Source organism: Carlito syrichta, unplaced genomic scaffold (genome assembly GCF_000164805.1).
Source record: "Carlito syrichta isolate Samal-C Ts95f unplaced genomic scaffold, Tarsius_syrichta-2.0.1 Scaffold10796, whole genome shotgun sequence".
Taxonomy (NCBI): Eukaryota; Metazoa; Chordata; class Mammalia; order Primates; family Tarsiidae; genus Carlito; species Carlito syrichta.
The window spans coordinates 163,772-184,417 of NW_006954892.1; the positions used below are offsets into that span (position 1 = coordinate 163,772).

The window sequence follows — 20,646 nt, forward strand, 5'->3', positions numbered from 1 at the left end:
AGTGGCTGAAAGTGGGGGATATTCTGAGGACAAGCAAGTACTTGCATGTCCTGGGGAGATATCCTGGAAACAAGTATGTGTGTGTGTTCCAGAGGAAAAAAATGTAAGGTCATCTATAAAAGAGCTCAAGGGACCTGGCTTTGGGAATAGACAGATCTAGGTTCTCCTTTCAGTCTGGCTACCTGCTAGGTGAGTAATGGGCAAAGTACTTAGTCTCCTCGTGCCTCAGTTTCTTTGTCTATAAAATGAGATAATAGCAGTATCTCATGGAGTTATTTTGATAAGAGGAATTTAAGATAATAAAGCACTAGGCATCAGCCTAATAAATACTACCTATTATTTTCCTTATTTGAAAGAGTGGTGTGAATACAAAGCTATCTTAGCCTTTATGTTGGAGCCATTATATTAGAGAGGGTCTAAGAGACTCTGCTATGAGATACTGCCATGCTCCAGCTTAATAGAGTGTCAAACTAAGGGAGAACATACGTTCACTTCAAAAATACTGCTGAACACCATGAAGGCTAAGCATGGGGTGGCCTGGACAATGGGACAGGTATCTGTTCTTGGACCAGAGACCCCTGTGCTGTTGAACTCAGTCACTCATTCTGCCTTCAGTAAGTTTGAGTGTGTGGAAGAACTCTTAGAAATACCAAGGAGGACTTTCAAAGGCCAGGACATTTCTACTTAAGCAGGTAGCGAGTTGGGGTTAATGACTTTTAGAAACTAACGTTAATACATCTGCATTGCTATCCCTAGCCTGATGAAGTCACAGAGTATGACATTTAAAAACAAACAAAAGGTAAGCACATCACATTTTACAAATAACAATACATTTCCCCAATGTGTTTCCTTGTCATCTTGACCATCCAATGATATGTTTTCATATCTGTCAAAATCACTAGCATATTTATGGACATAAGACACAGCCATTGTTAAAAATTAAAAATGGGATATTGTTCAGTGGGAAAAGTGTTTTGCTGCCTAGATAATAAAAAGGGCTGCTTACTTCTCCAGATTCTGAAGCATTGGTGAGCTTTTGTCCTTTTTAAAAATAATTTTTAACTTTATCACTTTACTTTATATTAATTATAAGGTGTGAGTCTGAAGATGAAAAGGAAAAGAATGGCAAAAGCAAAAGAACTGCATAAGAAATGCAAGTTCTCAAGTCTTTAAAATGCAAATGCAAAAAGAATACAGAGGGAATAATTAGTGTTTGTTTGTGCACTGTCTGGTTTTCTAGCCTGCACTTTTTTTTTTAAAGAGTAAGTCTGCTTTTCTAATGTTCTTCAAGACCATTAAAATTTAACCACACTCAATCTTGCAAGTTAATCATTAGCTCTACAATTATAGATATAAAATACTCTAGACTAATAGAAACTGGAATCCAAGAACATGTTGGACCCTCAAGTGAGAAGTCTTGAAACCTTCATAAACGTGCTTTTCATAAGAAAATCGATATTTTAAGACTATGTAATGAACAATCAACCTGTGACTTGATGCTCTGAGGACGCATACTTTGTAATCCAAACGTGAAAGTCTATATACCTAAAAACCAACAAATTCAGTTGAGAAAGGATAATTCTAAACTCACTCAGGAGAGTTTAATAAAGTTAACATTTAATACAATGTTAATCAGACATTTTATTTGGCAAGTAAGTATTTATTTCTTACATCCCTGAACTTTTGTCTGTGTGTGTCTGTGTATATATATTTGTGTATTTCCATGTGAATGATAGAGAAAGCTATCCTATATATGCGAAGGGGACATTTTCTGACTTATTAGCAAGACTTACCTTGTCTTACTGGGGATGGCAGTAGATTTATACTGATCTATTCATGCACTGATGTTAAGATGGATATGTACATATATATTCCCTCAGTTATATATTATATACATATTTTTTTTAACCAATAAAAGATCTCTTGATTTAAAAAAAATCAAAATTTGAAAACGAGGGCAAAAATACCACAATTCATTTTAGGTTTTTGTCCCGAATGGTGGTAAAAATCTCATATTTTTGGAAGCATATTCCCTGATATTTATTTTCTAAACCAAGTATAAACATAGTTTTACAAGCTAAGAGAGCTTTCCATCTAAATAAAAACCGAGAAAGCCATAGCCCCCTCATTTACCCCTTCACCACACTTTGATATCCAGTGATCTAGATTTATTCATAGCATATGTCCTCACCTAAGAATAATATCATCTCGACATGATTACTTCAGTAGCACTCTGCTTTATATTTCCAATGGGTTTTGTGACACTGAATCTAATACAGCAAGATGGAAATATAATACCTTGAGCTGGGGAGTCCAGAGTGTATAGCAGATGTTTAACAGACTTCTGGAGGGTTCTGAAACCTTCATTGGTTGCAACACGTGGATAAACCTTCTGCACGGCCAGCAGCGCCCTAACGAGTCAAAAACAACGAAACCAGATTGTGTTTCAAGGTTTGCAGACAGAAACAAAAAGTTATTCATGGAGAAAATGGCTACAGTATAGAAAATTATTCTTGTAGCATAAAAGTCAAGATGCTGCTTTTATAATTTAATTACTTTTTTGTCTGTTCACACACAAAATCTCAACACAATATTCTCAAACCAGGACTGAGCACTTGATGTTTCCAGGCTTCTAAAATCTCAGGATTCACAGTCCTTAAAATCAAGGAGCAAAGTTCACATCCATTTTTTCTAAGACTATTTACGATAAATAAGTGGTTAGGAAAAGCAATGTTTAATTAGAGGACATGTCTTTTTTAATTAAAGGGAAAATTAAATATTCAAAATTATTTTTATTAAAAATTAAACCCAGATAAAGGATCCAGTTTCAGGAATAATTATTACTTAAGCATTTGATAAATATTTATCTTTTGCTTAAAAAAAGGGAAATGTTTCTAGAAACAAACAAACAAAAAATGGAGTTTACCCTAATTAAAGACTGTATTCTATCCTCTAAGTGGTCCATATGCACTATTCCAGAGCAGCTCAAAATTAATATCCATTCTAATGGGCCCTGTCTTTCTATAGCTTTTATGTTACTAATAAGATGAACAGTCTACACTAGAAATAGACAATCAAAACATTCACTTACACTTGAGTTCATTCAATAGTTCCCAAAAGCAATTTGCTAATTAGGAAATGCTTTTTAATTCCTATATAATCACTAGTACATTTTACTTTATTTTTCAAACTTCAGCAGCTTTTTTTTTTATTTTAAAGATGCGGGGTACAATTCAGGATTAGGTATACAAGTGGTCATCATACCCCTCATTGCCTGGTTTGAGATCAGGTTCCCTTATTGATGTTATGTGCCTACCCTCCCCCCCCCCACCCCCAGCAATGTCATTAGTACCTTTTTTTTTTGGTTTTGTTTTTTTTTTAGTTGGAATCTCACTCCGTTGCCCAGACTGGAGTGCAGTGACATGCTCACGGCCACCCCAGCTTTGATCTGCTGGGCTCCGGCGATCCTTCTGCCTCAGCCTTCCAAGTAGCCAGAACTACAGGTACATGCCACCACGCTTGGCTAATTTTTGATTTATTGTGGAGACGAGGTCTCGCCAAGTTGCCCAGGCTGGTCTCGAACCTGTAGGCTCAGGCAGTCCACTCACCTAGGCTTCCCAGAGTGCTGGGATTACAGGCTGAGCCACCGAGCCCAGCCCATTAGGACCCTTTAAGAACATGTTGTTTTTGTACAAGTATGTCTAGATTTCACAAATACTGTGATTTGTACCAACAATCAAGGCTAAGTTAACGCTTCAGTTAACTTGAGTAGTAACTAGAACAAAAAGCTTTTGTTAATAATTTACCATATTACATATAGCACAAACCAGCTACTACTAGTAGCTTTGCCTCACCAAGATTCTTAGTAAACTGAATACTTATTCCAGCAAGAGCTACAATATGTGTGTATATTTTCATGGTATTATATAATGTTTTTGAAATTTTTAAAATTTAGATTAAGATCATGTTAATTTTAGCCCTCTAGATATAAATGAAAGCAGTTCGGAGAACTAACTTTTGAGTGCCTTCGAGGTAGTGGCTGGTGTATCATAAGGATGTACATATAGATATGTGTGTATGTTTATGTAAACATACATAAATATATACATGCATAACTTTTAACATTTAGTTCTCTCACAGTTCCATGAAGTCAATTTTAATTGCCCTGTTTTGCAGATGGGAAAACCAAAGTTCAAAAAAGTTAAATAACTTACTCAAGGTTATTCAGTAAGTAATAAACGGAACTGGGGTCTGTCTAATTTCAAAGTTTATGTTCTTTCTACTCTACATATTGCCTCTGGCACAGAAGCTTTGCCTGCCCATGCCAGGGGAGAAGCAGGGCAGAACACTTCTGCTCAGAGCCCGCAGGCATTGTTAACTTATCACCCAGCTGTGATCCAAACAGTTGGCCTCAGAGGTATGGCTGTATTTTTTTCATCTCTGCTCTGTATACAAGACAGTTGACACCCCAGGCATTTTTATGGCTGCCCCAAGAATCTTGGTTCTCAGACTTTGGTTTGCTTCTGAGCCCTGGTGACCATGGAGACCAGTTAAGTGGTCTTGGGCGGTAAACCCTGGCTGGGCTTCTCCAAGCCTGGCCCTCTGCCTGGCTCACCCAATCTGTTGTCCCAAAGTAACACCTTCCAAGACTGAACACGACAAGCTCATTAAAACTGTCAGCATTATTATTATTTTCTTAATAATAATAATAATAAAATGTCATTAGACAATTTCTCTTTTGCTAACAAAACATAACTGAAAATATGGCATTTGGCTCTCATTCTTTCTGAAATCCTTTGAACCATTGATCAAAATATATTTATTTTACTTCATAGCTTATTCCTCTGTTCCTCATCACATAAAAATGAAACTTATCCAAAACAAATTGCCTTTGAGAAAAGATAATCTTTTTAAAAATAGTTTTTGTGGTTCATTGCTCAGCCCAGCCTTTTCCTTATAAAAGGTGAAAATCATGCACGTTTTTTCATATACCTTTCTTGACTTTTGAGATTGCTAATTTCTGTCATAATTTTAACATTGCATAATCTGATTTTGGTGATTGGTTTATATACAACTTACAATGTTTTTAAAAGATTGCTGGAGGAAGATGGAAGTTTCTATAGGGTTCATTTGTCTCCTACTACTTGTTCAACAAAGACAAGATAAAGATAAGCCAATGAGATCATAATTTTGTAATAAAATACAATCACTTGCGAAAATATTATGGCATTTAATGACACTGACAGCTTAATAATAATAAACATCTGTCTTTAAAAATGACTTATGAAAATCTCTCCAATATGCAAGCCACATATTTAACTTAGAATTTTCTAGTAGTCACATTAGCAAAGTTAAAAGAAACAGATAAACTTAGTTTTATTATTATTGCCATTTTGTAAGTCAGGGTTTCATTCTGTCGCTCAGGCTAGAATGCAGTGGCATGATCGTGGCTCATTGCACCCCCAAACTCCTTGGCTCAAGTCATCCTCCTACCTCATTCTCCTGAGTAGTGGAAACTACAGGCACATGCCACTGCACCAACGGGTTTTTAAAAAATTTTTTGCAAAGAAGAGGTCTTGCTATGTTGCCTAGGCTGGTCTTAAACTCCCGGGCTCAAGCAATTCTCCTGCCATGATCTCCCAAAATGTTGGGATTACAGGTGTGAGCTACCACACCTAGCGACATTAATTTTAAAAATACATTTCATTTAGCCCAGTGCATTCAAAATATTACCATTTCAATATTTAATCAATAAGGAAATTATTGATAAACTATTTTAAGTCTTTTATTTCCCTTAGTCTTAGGTCATCTCAAGGCAGATGCTAAATTTTAATAGAAAATTCTGAATCTGCATTCAGATTTTATCAAATTTCCAGGTGAAAAGTAGATTTACATACCCAACTTGTTTCAAACATGCTAAGAAGTCTTCCAGTAACTGAATCAAGAATCCATTTTTAAAGTTTAAAGTAATTAAAGTCAAGCAATGTTAAAATTTCAGTTCCTCAGTCATACTAGCACATTTTTAAGTGATCAAAATCTCATTAACTAGTGATGGTCCTAATAGAAAAATCAAGTATATAAACTTGCAATAATTTATTGACTCACTCAAAATGGAGTTGTTCAGACTAGATAAAAGTCAAATGCTGAAAATTCAATTGAAAAATTCAACCTATACAATGAGAGAAAATGCTTGTAAACATGTATCTGAGAAAGGGTTAATTTCTAAAATATTTAAAGAACTTCTACAACTCAATAGTAAAAAAAATAAGAATTCAATTTAAAAATGTACTGAGGACTTGAATATACACGTCTCTAAAAAAGACATATAAATAGCCAACAGTTACATGAGAAAAATATTCAATATCACTCATCATCAGGGAAATGAAATCAAAACCACAATATCACCTCACATCTGTCAAATGGATATTATTGAATAAACAAAGGACAAAAAAATGTTGGCAAGGAAACGAACCCTTGCACATCATTGATAGGAGTACAAATATGGTGCAGCCACCATGGAAAACAAAAAATTAAAAATAAGACTGTCATATAATCCAACAATCTCACTGCTGGATACTTATCTAAATCAATGACTATCAGGCTCTTGAAAAGATATTAGTACTCCCACATTCACTACACCAACATTCACAATAGCCAAGATGTGGAAACAAAGTCAGTGTAAATCAACAAATAAATAATGAAAGAAAATGTGATATATTTTATACACACACACACACAGTGGAGGACTATTCAGTCTTTAGAAAAAAGGAAATTTTATAATATGCAACAACATGGCTAAACCTTAAGGATATTATACTAAATGATAATGCATATTCACTCAAGCCAGTCACAGAAAGATAATACTACAAATTCCATTCATGTGAGATATTTAAAACAGTCAAATCCATAGAATCCAAGACTAGAATGATGGTTTCCAGGAACTGAAGAGAGAGGGAAGTGAAAGTTACTAATCGCCAGGTATGAAGCTTCAGTTAAGCAAGATGAGTAAGCTCTGGAGACCTGCTGTACAACATTGTATCTAGAGTTAAGAATGTAAAAATGTGTTATGGAGGTAGATTTCACATCACACGTTCTTATGACAATAAGACTTTTTTCTTAAAAGTTATATGATATCTGCTTCATAATAACTTGAAACTCTTTCTTTTAAATTTTATTTTAGCTTTAATTGGCACATAATAATTGAACATATGCCTTGAGTACACTGTGATGTTTTGATCCACATATACAACATGCAGTGATCAAATTGGTATGATGAACATACCTATCACATCAAACATTTATCATTTTTTTATGGTAAAAACATTCTAAATCCTCTCTTCTACCTATTTTGAAACATACAATAGATCGTTGTTAATTATAATCACCCTACTGTGCAATAGAACACTGGAACTTATTCCTATGCCTTGACCAATTTTCTTTCACCTGACCCCTTCCCCCCAGCCTCTGGTAACCAATATTTTATATTTTATTTCTATGAGTTCAACTTTTAGAAATTCCACATTAGCGTAAGATCACGCAAGATTTGTCTTTCTGCTGGTGTGGTTAGATTATAACTCATGGTTTTGCTTTGCACTTCCCTGATGAGAAATGATGTTGAGCATTTTCAGAATATACCTGTTGCCATTTGAATATTTTTTTTGAAAATGTTTATTCAAATATTTTGCTCATTTTTAAATTGGATTATTTAGTTTTTTTGCTATTGAGTTCCTTGAGTAGAACCTATTTCTTTATAATTGTTTTCATTATTATGTAGAATCTTTTACATTATCATGCAGACTTATAACTGTTAGTAAAGAGCATACTTTATTGCATAATGCCAAAACATGCAATAATTTTATGATAAAATTTAAGGGAATTAAAATAGCCACAGTTCAATGTCTTTCCTATGGAATTTACTCCACCGAAATTATGCCTAAACTATTTTTGGGATATTCTACTGAATATTACTTTGTGGAATTTTTGTTTTTAACCTGCTGTCTTTTGTTTTTTAATCAAATTTCAATGAGGTAAAATTTATATACAATAAGATGCACCTGTTTTAGGTGTGCAGTGCAATGAGTTTTTTTAAATGGTAAATTGATAATTTATGTATAAATGTATGGGGTACAAAGTAATGTTATAAGTATGAAGCGGAACTCAAAAAAACCTTGGAATTATCTTTAGGAGGGTGGGCCCCTTGGAGTACAGGTTTCCCCTGCTAGGTAAATGTTCTAGAAACTATAGGCATCAGTGTACCATCTAGCGTTGTTGTGACAGGTTGTGTTTAGACTCAGTAACTTTTTTTAAAGATTCTTTCAATGAGTTTACCCATTTCATGGTGGGCGATTTATGAGCACATCTACCACACTGCACTGAATGTTCGGCAGTTTTTGACCAAAAAAACGGCACGATCGCTGTGCCCCACCCTCCCTATTCACCCACTCAGAATGACTTTTTTTGGTTTTCCCAGATGAAAAAAGTCCTTAAAGGGAAATGTTTTGCCAATGTGGAATAGGTGAAACAAAAATCAGCAGAAGCACTAAGAGGCAACAAAATTAAGTTCAAAAAACTGTTTTGAGCAGTGGAAAAGGCATCTTGATAGGTGTATTGCATCAAATGGAGAGTACTTTGAATGTGGCTAAAGTTTAAACATGTAAGAATAAATGCACACCTTTTAAATAAATAAGTTCCAGTGTTTTTTGCCCCCCATACATTCATGTAACCACCATGCCAATTAAGACACAAACATGAAAATCACCTTGAAAAAATGTCCTTATGCAGTTGCCCCAGAATCTATTGATTTGATTTCTAACACCATAGAACAATTTTGTCAATTCTAGAACATACTATAGTTAGACTAATACAATGTCTACACACACATCATGTATTCTTTCTTGCTTGTATTATTTTGCCAGCATAATATTAATGAGATTTATCCATGTTATTGTGTGACTCAGTATTATTTATTTGTATTGTTGAGTAGAATCCCACTGTATGAATACAACACAATTGTTTACCCATTCTCTTTATAGATATTTTTCCCTGCCCCTTCAACTTTTAGCTATTTTGAATGACTAGACCTTGGCATACAAGTCTTCATATGGACATATATTTTCATTTTCTTGGGTAAATATCCAAGAGTAGAATGCAGCACCATATAGATCGACCGTTTAACTTCATTAAAACTGTCACATTGTTTTCCATGTAATTGTATTATTTTCTACTCTAACTTGTAATGTATGAGAAGTTTAGTTGTTCTACATTCTTGCCAACCCATGACCCTACCCATCTTTTACAATGGTGCCTATTTTAGTGAGTGTGTGGCGATATCTTATTTGTTTTCTGAATATTATTTTGACTCTTTACATTGCTACATTATCTGATTCAAAAGACTCCCTTTCTCCTTTTAGTATTCACATGTTTGCTTTCTGAGATCAAATACAAATAGGAAGAAGAGGATCAAGTACAAAACACTTGGTTTCTTCTGTAAAGGTTTAAAAAGCTTTGTAACCTACAATCCCGCATGCAGGCTTAGAAAGGTCATTTCTCAGCTGACTATGCACGAAAGAGGTCAACCTTCCTGAGGTGGCTTGGAGCAAAACTCTAACTAACAGGCTTGTTTTATATTGGATAATACCAAACAAAACTTGCTGAGATATGTTATTTTGGGGCAGGTTCGATGCTAGATTCACAGAGCTCAGGTTGTCCCTGAGTGAGCCTGAGTCATTGCTGCCACTTACCATCTGGTCCCACTGTAAACCCCATTCCCAGAAGCTCTGAGACTCCAGGTGAGGATATAACTGTTAGGATCCTCCTTACTTCGTCATGGACACTTCGATAATCCCGAGGGTCACAGTGTGTGTTTCCTCTTTGCATAACAAATACATTCACCTTCATTGCTAAAATCCACAAGGTGCTGAAGGTTTATTTGCTCTTTGTTTACATAACCCACCTAGCAATAATCATCACCGGTAACCTTAAGAAAACATTTACTTGTGACCAATAATATTCCAGTTAATTCTTACATTTTCTTACCTGTTTGCCTTTTGAAGAACATCAAATATACTGCTTAGTGATGTGTCATTCTGAAACACATTTGGAAAACTCGAGAGAAGATGCCACACAGCTGTCTGCTCTTGCACTTCTGAGAAGAACGACAGCACTCTGACCATTTCCTGAAACGCTATCTTCTGATTTTGGGGGTCACTTGATATCTTGAAAGATAAAACCACAGAGTAAAATGAGACCTTAACATTTGTAATCACATGGTTTACTGTCTTGGATGGCAACAAAAATTGAGATTTGTCAATCAATTTATTTAGATCTTCACCATTTCTAATGTTCTTAAATATAATTGAATTTTTTCCCTATGGTTCCAGAAATTGCCATATTTAAAGTTTGGTTCACAAAACTGTATTTATATAAAATGTTTGAAATTATATATTTGGAAATTAAAATTAATTCCCTAAAATAAAATTGGCTCCAAGTAATGGTTTCCTTTTTTCTTAGGATCGTCCTTATATCGATGGCTAGACCTTCCATTGTTTGGGTGGCATGCTTCTAAAACTGATAGATAAATAATATAAAATATTCATGATATATAGTATATATCATATATGTACATTTTTTCCAGGAAAATGTTTGCTATTACAATTACACATACTTAGTGGAGGACATATTTCCAAAGTACTGTTACAATGCCAGGAACTTTAGTTGTAATAAATTATTCAGAGTGAGTGAACCTATGTCCTAATCACAACCTGGACTAGAAACAAACAAATAAATGAAAACTATGACTTTTGCTCTTACTCTGGATCATAGGATCCAGCTGGTTCTTTTAGAGGTAAAGTATTTTCTTTATTATATTTTCATCCAAAGAAATTTTTAAAATAAACTTATTTATACTGGTAAAGTTGAGTTTTTTGATCAGTCTTAAGTCAAATCTTTCATGTTGAGAATGTGCTGCTTTTTTATTTTTTGGTTTTTTTATTTTTTATTTTTATTTTTTTGAGCTACGTTGCTTAGGCTAGTCTCGAATTCCTGGGCTCAAGAAATTTTTCTGCCTCAACCTCCCAAATAGCTGGGCTTACAGGTGTGAGCTACCTCACCCAGCTGAGAATGTGATTTTGAACAATGTATGTTTGTCCACATATTCTACTCTACATGACTGTCAATTTTATGAAAAGATCTTAAGTGCTTTACATTGGATTGGGTTTATTTGAAAAACTCAGATTGTTGAAGGGTTACTCAAGCATTCTGTACTTAAAAAGAAATTACAATACAATTCCGAGAATCAAGGGGAAAATTTTAGAAATGAGCATGCTTCTCTGTTTAATTTATTCCTGTCTATAAAATTTCAAGAGAATTCCAAATACTTTTTGTGATCTTTCTTTGTATGTGGGATTTCATTAATGTAATTATTGGTCTCTTATTTTCACCACTGTCATTCAAGACTAGTGTATGCCAACGATCACGAGCACTCTGGAGTAGAATGTTCTTGCTTCTAATGCGCAATAATTTGGGAAGGAATATATTGTTTTTATCAAAATTTAGCTTTTTAAATCAGGTTTGCTGTCACTGAGAAAAATTTTAAAATATTGCTCATTATCCTAACTTCAGATTGTTATATGGCTCTAAGAATTTAATTATAAAACTTCTGTCACATCCTGAGTAATCTCATTTAAGATCTCAGAGAAAATTGTCAAGCTTCATTCAAATAGACCAAAGTCATATTTCATCTACACAAGTGTGGCCACATTAATTGTGATATCATATTTTAGATTCAGCATGGAAATCATTTTAATCCTTCCCATTTAAATGATAAGTGGACATTATTTAGGACTAAACGTTGTGTGCAAATTTCTGTGTGAGGAAAACATGCCAAAGGTGAACAAATTCCCAGCCAGCATTTCCCAGTCCACATGAGCTACAGATTTGTCCTTGACTCATGCTGAGTCATTTTGTGAATCCAAGAATGAACATAGTACACCTCTTTCTACTGTTTATGAGACCTTGATCATAGTCATAGATCTACACTCACCTGAGAGAACTGTTTTTTTATTTCTTGAAGAGAAGACTCTAAAAGGGTCATGTTGGAAAGGCAAAATTTGTTAAATACGTTTTTTCCTAGCAAGGTCCAGGAGAAGGCATAATCCACAGTGTATCCTGGATAACTCTCACAGAGTTCTCTTCTTATATCATCTGAAGTTGAATTTTGCTTTAGCAGCTATAGGCATATGTGAGGAGAGTAAAATAATATTAGTAAGTATAGATGTTAAAATATTCTAGTCTTCAAGGATTTTGAGCATTCTTCTCAATAGTCATTTTAAGGTCCTCCATTATAGCAATTATTGAAATAACAACAACAACAAAAAAAACATTGAGTTTACCCATGAGAACTTGCAGAGAGTTTGTGAAAGTAGTAAATTCTTGTCATTGTTAGGACTTAAATGATTTACCTGTGATTTGTTTAATTGAACTCATTTTCTGTCTCTGGCCAGAATTCCTAAGTGTATCAGATCTTGTCTGACAAAAATCTTCATGAGTAAAAATCTTACTAATTTTTTCTGGACATTGAGTAGCAGAAACTCAGATGTCTTATCTCTATATTATGCTTCATGGGAAACTGGTTGTGATCTTTGGAAGACTTCCAAAAGAAGGAGCTTCAAGATCTATTCTTAGGACCAAGTATTTATTTATAGACATGAACAGACATGGACTATGTCCATTTACAAAGAAATTTTTCTCTTTAGATCTTACATATAGAAAGAAAAAAGGAAAGTATATGTGAAAAGGAAAGAATATGCAAAAACATATTTTTGAGGAATGTAATTACTAAAAGCAACACTTGGAAGTCATTTTCATAATGGAAATCTTCTAATCCCCCTATATATTTCATAGTGTGGAGCAGTCACAGATGAGCATTATTTTCACCTATACTATGGACTGCCTTACTATGATTAAGTTGTTTAGGTATTTACAGAGCTGATTATATTTGGTTATAACACTTTGAGAGATCCTCTTAATAATAATTCTCATAATCCTGTGAAGTGAGGCCAACTTCATCCTTCCCCTAAGTTTATATGACAAAATCTACACTCTTGTCATCTGGTGACTCAACTAGATGTAATAGAACAAGATAAGATCCACTTATCTAGGATGTATATAGGTGCTAAGTCTTCTAGTCATTGATCCATATCTCTTTTCTAACATTCCACATAAACTCACCCCAAAATGATTTCTCTACTCATTCTTGCAAGGGTTGCAGAAAGTAATAAAGAGAAAGAAAGAGGAATCAGAGAGATTGCTGACATAGGCATCAATATGTCATCCTAATTTTTACATCCCTTCCCTGCTCCAACTACTCTAAAAATATGTATCTATACATAGAAAATTCATTTTTGGCTTATCCCCCCTTCGATATATGGCTCTGTGCTGCCTTACAAAATTCTGAAATTTTATTCCATATGAGAAAGAGAACTTAAGAGTTTTGATACAATAAAGTGGTATTTTGAGAATAGCATTACTTTTCTAGATATTAAAGAAGTAGCCTGTTCCAGCGCATGACTGTCTGCTTAGGAACCATGGAAAAAATAAAATGGAATAGAAAAACTTTTCCTGGTTTACACACTGGCTTCATTGGGGGAAGCTTTCTACTGGAATTAACTGGGTATATCAGGGGACTTCTATGACAGATAGGGAGTGTTAGAGACCTCAAGTATTGTATAAAGTAGACTTTCAGCATCTATACTGGACTAAATGGGAAAATCTTCCATTTTTGTCAGTGCTGGTATAGATTCCTTGATGTGTGTGGTACCCTCTCTTGGCATCCATTTCTGTGCTGGCCTTTGACCTATTTACATAACCTAGTTTATTGAGATGCCTCAGTTACACAGAATGTTAATTCAAGGGTAACTAACAAAGGCATGTTAAGTAGCAGAGGTATAGTTACTGGAATGGAAATAAAGGTCAGGAACTTGTCTCATGATTTAGATTGGAGAAATGGCTACTACATAAGATATAGATATATTATTACAAATGCTTGTGTGTCTGTGAATGTGCTTGTGTGTGTGTGTGCACATGAACACATGCTTGTGTGTGTGTATGTGTGAATGTGATGGAGGAGAGAGAGAGAGAAAGAGAGAGAAAGAAAGAGAGAGAAAATTTCTTCAAATGCAAAATGTTGAAAATGCTCTTTTCTTCATTTCTGAAGAGCACATAAAACTGGACTCAAATGCCTATGGGACGAGACAAAAAACTCACTGTATGAATCTGGCTTGACAAAAGACAATAAGGAGAGGTAGGATTGTAGTTACAAAGAGTATCTGTTCTGCTTAAAGGCATTAAAATTCCATTTTTTAAAATCTCTGTACACACACATATTTAGTTGCCAGTTCATATCTCTGATAGAAATTATGTTTATATCTTGCAACCTGGGAAATCTTAAGGAGAATGATCACTAGAAAACAGAGAGAAATCTGAAGGTAAGTTCTCTAAAATATGCTAAGGAAAATAATTTTCCTACTTTGGGGCAGTATTTTTCCAGAGACATGATTAGCATGAATGAGGCAGCAAGTTCAAAGAATATTATAGCCTTATTTAGCCTTTTTCCCCCTCTGCTTCAGAAAATTAAAAGATCATATATAAAACCACCCCATTTTCTTACTAAATGAAAACCTTAAGTTCATTTAAGGAACTTAACAGGGAAGTAAATAAATACCCAAGACTTTAAGGAATTCAGAATGTCTCAAAGTGAAGCTGTTTACTGAAAAGCTCCTAAGAAAAGAATCTGCCTGAAATATTACTTTAAATAGGAAAGGTGTCCCAAGGCTCTTTGTACTCAGGGGATCCTCTTATTAATCTAAAAGGCCTTTGTTCATCACTCTTTATTATATGCCCATTACAAAACTGAATGAAGTTACCTTTTCCAAACCAAGGATGTGTGCAAGCACTTGACTGCCATTGAAAGTATCTGTTCCAGTACTTTCAAAATCAGAACTTGGACTGGGAAATACTGTGACTGTAATAGAAGAAAGAACAGATTTAACATTCTAAACACACACACGCGTGCACGTGCACACACACACACACACACACACACACACACACACACACACGAAGGGGCAGGATCACATAAAAATTCATAAGTATTACTTGTGACCTCTTATAACCCTCAGCAAGAATGAGTTCAAAGGAGCCTCTCCCATGAAAGTTTTATACTGGCAAAAATGACAAATTCCATGGGTTTTTCTTTTCATAGAAAATTGTGATGGCTTTCGTCTGTTCTTGGTTTTCTTCCAATCATTTATATGTCATTTGCTTTCATGCCAGTTTGTGTCATTAAACTTCATCACCAATATTATTGCCCAATAAACCGAATCATTTCTGTGCAGGCCTAGAGGATTTGAGGTGCCACCACCAACTCCACAGATCCATCACAGCCAACATCTGTTCAAAGGATCTGCCAACGCACATCTGGTGATAATGGTCTTTTTTTTTTCTTTAATTATCCAATTGGGATGCTGAAATCTGCTTAGAATCATAAATTCTCTTTCTCAACGTAGTTTTGGAATGACATTCCAGATCAAATAAATAGGATAAAGCAATTAGCTTGGACTAAAGTATATTCCAAGTAATTCCCAAAGTGGCCTCGTCTAGTACTATTTGTGATGGGGCAGAGTTTTCTGAGTTTAGAGCATTAACCATAAGAATACAGTCATATTTATAGCATGGGCATTCATTAAACCAGTATATTGGCTTTTATAAATCTAAAACAGAAGTTCTTTATCGTCCTCACAGCAAAATCTTTTTTTTTTTTTTGAGTTGGAGTCTCACTCTGTCGCCCAGGTTAGAGTGCAGTGGCACGCTCTCAGCCACTGCAGCCTTGACCTGCTGGGCTCGGGCGATCCTTCTGCCTCAGTCTTCCAAGTAGCTGGAACTACAGATGCATGCTAACACACCCAGTTAGTTTTTGTGATTTATTGTAGAGATGAGGTCTCACCAAATTGCCCAGGCTGGTCTCGTACCCCCAGGCTCAGGCAATCCTCTCGCCTTAGCCTCCCAAACTGCTGGGATTATAGGCTGAGTCACCGCGCCCTGCCTAATTTTTTTATTTATTGTAGAGACAAGGTCTTGCTAAGGTGCCTAGGCTGGCCTTCCCCGGGCTCAGGCAACCCTCTTGCCTCTGCCTCTCAAAGTGCTGAGTTTATAGGTATGATCCACCATGCCCAGCCACAGCAAAATCTTAATATTCAACGATACCAGTGACCTATCATCAATATGGTCTAGGCTTTATTTTAGCTCCCATGGAGCTGAGGAATTCTCCATCTGACTCCTCCAGACCAAGGCAATATGTTTGTGAAATGACTAGCCAGGGTGAAAAACATAGTCTGTGGCTACTGAGCAAAGCAAAGCTTACTGGATCATAACATTATTACCTTGGTACTACTGTGCTTTAACCTACTCGGCCAAATACGCACAGATCATTCAAAACAGAACATTAACTCCTCAAAACGATTCACCATCATGCTCCTACTCCATTAACACAGGACATTTTTTCACTTGGTACATCAACTTGTATTGGAGTGTTATTTAATATCATAAATAAGAGCTTTAAATATCCCATGGAATTTTTAAAGATACTCCCTTTTTATCCAGAGCCCCAATCATATTTTGACATACAGAACTCTTGTTTAGTTCACGAATATATCCCCAGTCCCTAAGACAGTGCCAACTTGATATTAGGCACCAGATAAGTATCTGTTTAATGAATGTAAACAAGTCTTGCTGTTTCAAGCATTAATTGTCAATTCGTGGCTGCTAATCCGTGTTTCTCAAGTCCACCTGGAACAGAATCACTTGGGTACAAGGCTCAGGAACATGTGTTTAGGGAGCAGCTCAGCAAGATTTTCCCCATGTGAAAGTTCGAGAGCTATTGCTCTAGACGTAAAACAAGTACACAACCCTGTAAAGACTGTGACATTCAGCATTAGGTGGGAGGAAGAAGCATATCGCTGGTAGAGTGCTGGTTTAGAAGTCTTTCTCATACCAGCCCTGCTGTAAGACTGTACACATAACACTGAAACTTGTGGGGCCATCTATAAAATGGAAAGTCTGGAAAAAACTCTGAGATTCTTTCCAATAATTTTGATTATCAGGCTTTCTAACCATCCCAGCATCATCTAATTGCAGACAACTTAAGGGTCCAGAGTTAGTTCTGGAAAACAGTGCAGTTCTCAATATCCAGGCTTTTCCTCGTTTCGGGTATTTCAGTAAGAACTTAATTTCTAATTATTCTTAACAACTTTGCATAATTGTACCATCATATTCAGGCAACCATGAGGAACACTCAGATCTCTTAGGCATATTCTAAAGCATTCCATCTTTGTTTGAAAAGTTTAAAGTATAAACCTTTTAAAGATTAGACCTTTACTGTTCCGAAAGGCTTGTTCTAAACTCGACAGAAGAGAATAGCTTACCCAGTGATGCGTGCCTTCTTTCTGGAACTTGGGTGCTCTGGGGTGATAAATTGCTGTCCTTCTCCAGGTTGGATGACTTTCTCAGAATTTCACTAGAGAAGAAAACGTAAGAACTCTATAACTTCTCCCACATTAATTTTAGTTAGTTATAGCAATGGATTGTGTGGCAGATTCCAGGGCTCTCTGAGGACTTTCACATTTTTAATATGCCTTCTGGGATTTTAATGGAAGAATTCACCTAACCATACAGCAATGGATATATAAGGTCTCCTACAAGGTATATTTTTATTCAGCGAAGATGGCCTAGATGAGGTTTAAAATAGTTCTTTTTACTTTAATCATACAGAAAAGAAACTAAAAATATTAGCGTTCATATAAAAGTATGTATGATCTTTCCTTTTCTTTTAAAAAGTTGACAGATCCCAAATAAATGAGAGTCTCAGAGTCTTTCAAGACTAAAAGAAAGGTCTACTTATTTGTAAAAGAAAAATAAATTTTTCTATATTAAGTCATAGGTGGCAATTAAAAGATTTTCAAAGTTGCATACTTGTAATAAAGATTCAAGGAAGAAGGAAAAGAACAAATATTTATTGAGTATCTAGAATGTGCCGGGAGCTGTGGCTGGTATCATCACAGGTGGTACCAGTGTAGAGAGAATAACATTAAAATAATTTTTCAATTCTATTGAATATGTCATGGCAGTTATAATTATATTATGGTGCCCCAAATTCCTGTATGACATGATCACACTAGCTTTTGGAAGAAAACATTATTGGCCCACCCCACAATTTATTAACTCTCTTTTTTAAAAATGAATTTTCTGTTTAGTTTATTATTAAAACTGAGATAATCATGTTTTCTTGAAAACTGGGTATACCTAAAAGCAAGTGCCTAAAATAAGTATATATACTTCAACAGTCAAATCAGTCCAAATACTTGGCTGCAAATAATTTTCAGAATTCCAGAAAGTTGGCAAATTTTGTGTAGGTATTTATTTTAAAAAGCTTAATTAACAAATATGAAGATATGTAGAAAAAATAATGGAAAAGCAAGAAATTCTGTTTACTGCTGTGGTTCAATTTGACTTCTGTTTTAGAAACAAGATTTGAATTCTCATTCCAGGGTACTTTGTTATTTGTAATTGGAAAAAGAAAAAGAGGTGATATTTGTTTTCATTCTCTAGTGTTTTCCCAATATTCTCCATAAAATATATTGGTTGCTCTAAAAGTTCTGCCTTCTAATGCATATTTGAATTATTCATAACCCTGACTGGATTCCCCTAAAGGTTTTTATATTCCTTATACTGACTATTTGAATGGGAAAACTGTTCAGATAAAAATACGAACTGACCTGAACCTTTTCCCCTCTCTCAAAAAGAAGCTTGAGAAAGTTTCAGAAAGTCAGGCTTACTTTTCATTTTCTTGACATTTTTTAGGTCAGCTTGAAATACTGCAAGGAAGACTACTGAATATCAACACATTTTGAAAATAGAGGGAAAAACTGCCTTCATAAAAATTTTAAGGACTAGGGACAGGAACCAGAATCAAAGAAAGAATGACAAAGATCAAAATGAGTAATGAAGGAATGAGAGAAAATGCCGAATAATGAATAGCAGTGGGGAAGAAAAAACTGAAAGGCAATCGGAAACTAAGAAAGTATGCTCTCCAAAAAGCAAAAACTCTATCTGCTCCACAGAGGACACTTTACCCATCTCTCCACGTTCAGACAAGAACCCTACAATGACGCCTACAAATATTCTTTAAGCACCACGAAGAGACAAGCTCATTCCCTTCCCAGCAAACAACTGGCTTCTCAGCCCTGTGCTTGCTTAACAGTGAAATGATTGCTCCCAGGCAAGGAATCATGGAGCCCCCCCTCCCTTTCTAACAGGATCTTTCCTTCACCTGGAAGTTCCCATGGTTACATAGTTGTCCGTATCCTTTTATGTGGCCTTGGTATGTCTGTTTGTGGAAGTGAGAGCTTAGGATATCATGTGTGCTTTGCTGTCCTTTCTCCTAAACACTTTCTTCGTTTCATCTTGCATTCACAAGGTGTGATGCCATAGCACGTGTCTACTACCACGGCTCATCAAAGCTGTCTTCTTTTACCTCTTAAGATGGAAAGCGCAAAATAAATGGACAACAGAGAGTATGTGGCAAAAAGATGAATCAAAACCTTAAGTGGAAATACAGTTTACATCCCCCAAACAAAGGTAATTAATTCTGTTAACTCTCTATTAAATTACTAAAGGAGTGTAAGAGGGTAGCTGGTCTTAACGAGTTAGTGGCATTTCCTGAAGTTATGCTTCTTAGGGCAGTGGGTGAGAAACAATACCCTTCCCATTATTTCACAATAACTCACTACATACTTACTCTATTTCTATATGTACCTATTCCTACCACTTTTCCTATTCTAAGTTGTGCCATCTTTGGCAGCAGGAACCATGTCTCATATATGTTTATATTCCCAACATTTGGACCATAAGATCTGATGGCTGATTAAATCAAAAGAGAATACTACTGGGTGTGGCAGAAAGGCCTAGAGTTAGAGGATACCTTTGGATTTTCAGCTCTGCATCTTCCTCCCAGAAGTTCTTACCCATTGTCTTCTTCATCTGCAAATTAGGAATAATAACAACTACCTTGCAAGGCTATTGGATGATATGATTTGCATGTACCCAGTGCCTGTCTGGGCTCCATCATCGTAGATGCTTGCCAATATTATCTCTTTCAAAGTACCCACGAGAGAAGATAGTGCAAAGACACAACCTTCACCATCATTGTGGAACTGAAAGGGCCATTTTATATATGTGTGCCCTTCGGAGTCCTGAAGCCTTCAGTAATTCTGGATACCAAATGAGTGACTTCATTATTGCATAGATCTGAAACCTGCAAGCATGGGCTGCTGAGGTAGGATGAAGCATAGTCCCTCATCCAGGGTTTGTAACTCCTTCATTTTATGAGTTTATTTAATTTCTTTATTTATGTGAGGAATTTCTAATTTGTAGTAATGATCAATTTCCCCCTTCTTAGACCATAACTTTCTTGAGAAAAGTCTGTAGTGTACTGTGTTGGCAGATGGCAGGATGCTTAGCACATGGCGAGCATTAGATACTTGAAAATGAAGAATATCACTTAGAACAGCTTATAGCCAGGAAGCATCTTTTGAA

General features: G+C 35.5%; 1 protein-coding gene across 1 annotated transcript in view; it reads right to left on the reverse strand.

Annotated features, from left to right (window-relative positions):
• Window positions 1-20,646, reverse strand: part of ABCA12 (ATP binding cassette subfamily A member 12) — a 176,659-nt gene that overhangs the window by 95,947 nt on the left and 60,066 nt on the right. Inside the window, exons 4-8 of the mRNA XM_008053854.1 lie at window positions 17,478-17,569; window positions 14,922-15,019; window positions 12,041-12,226; window positions 10,036-10,214; window positions 2,299-2,411 (exon numbers count right to left, since the gene is read on the reverse strand). Of these exons, the coding sequence (XP_008052045.1) occupies window positions 2,299-2,411; window positions 10,036-10,214; window positions 12,041-12,226; window positions 14,922-15,019; window positions 17,478-17,569 (668 nt within the window). The remainder of the gene's footprint in view (window positions 1-2,298; window positions 2,412-10,035; window positions 10,215-12,040; window positions 12,227-14,921; window positions 15,020-17,477; window positions 17,570-20,646) is intronic.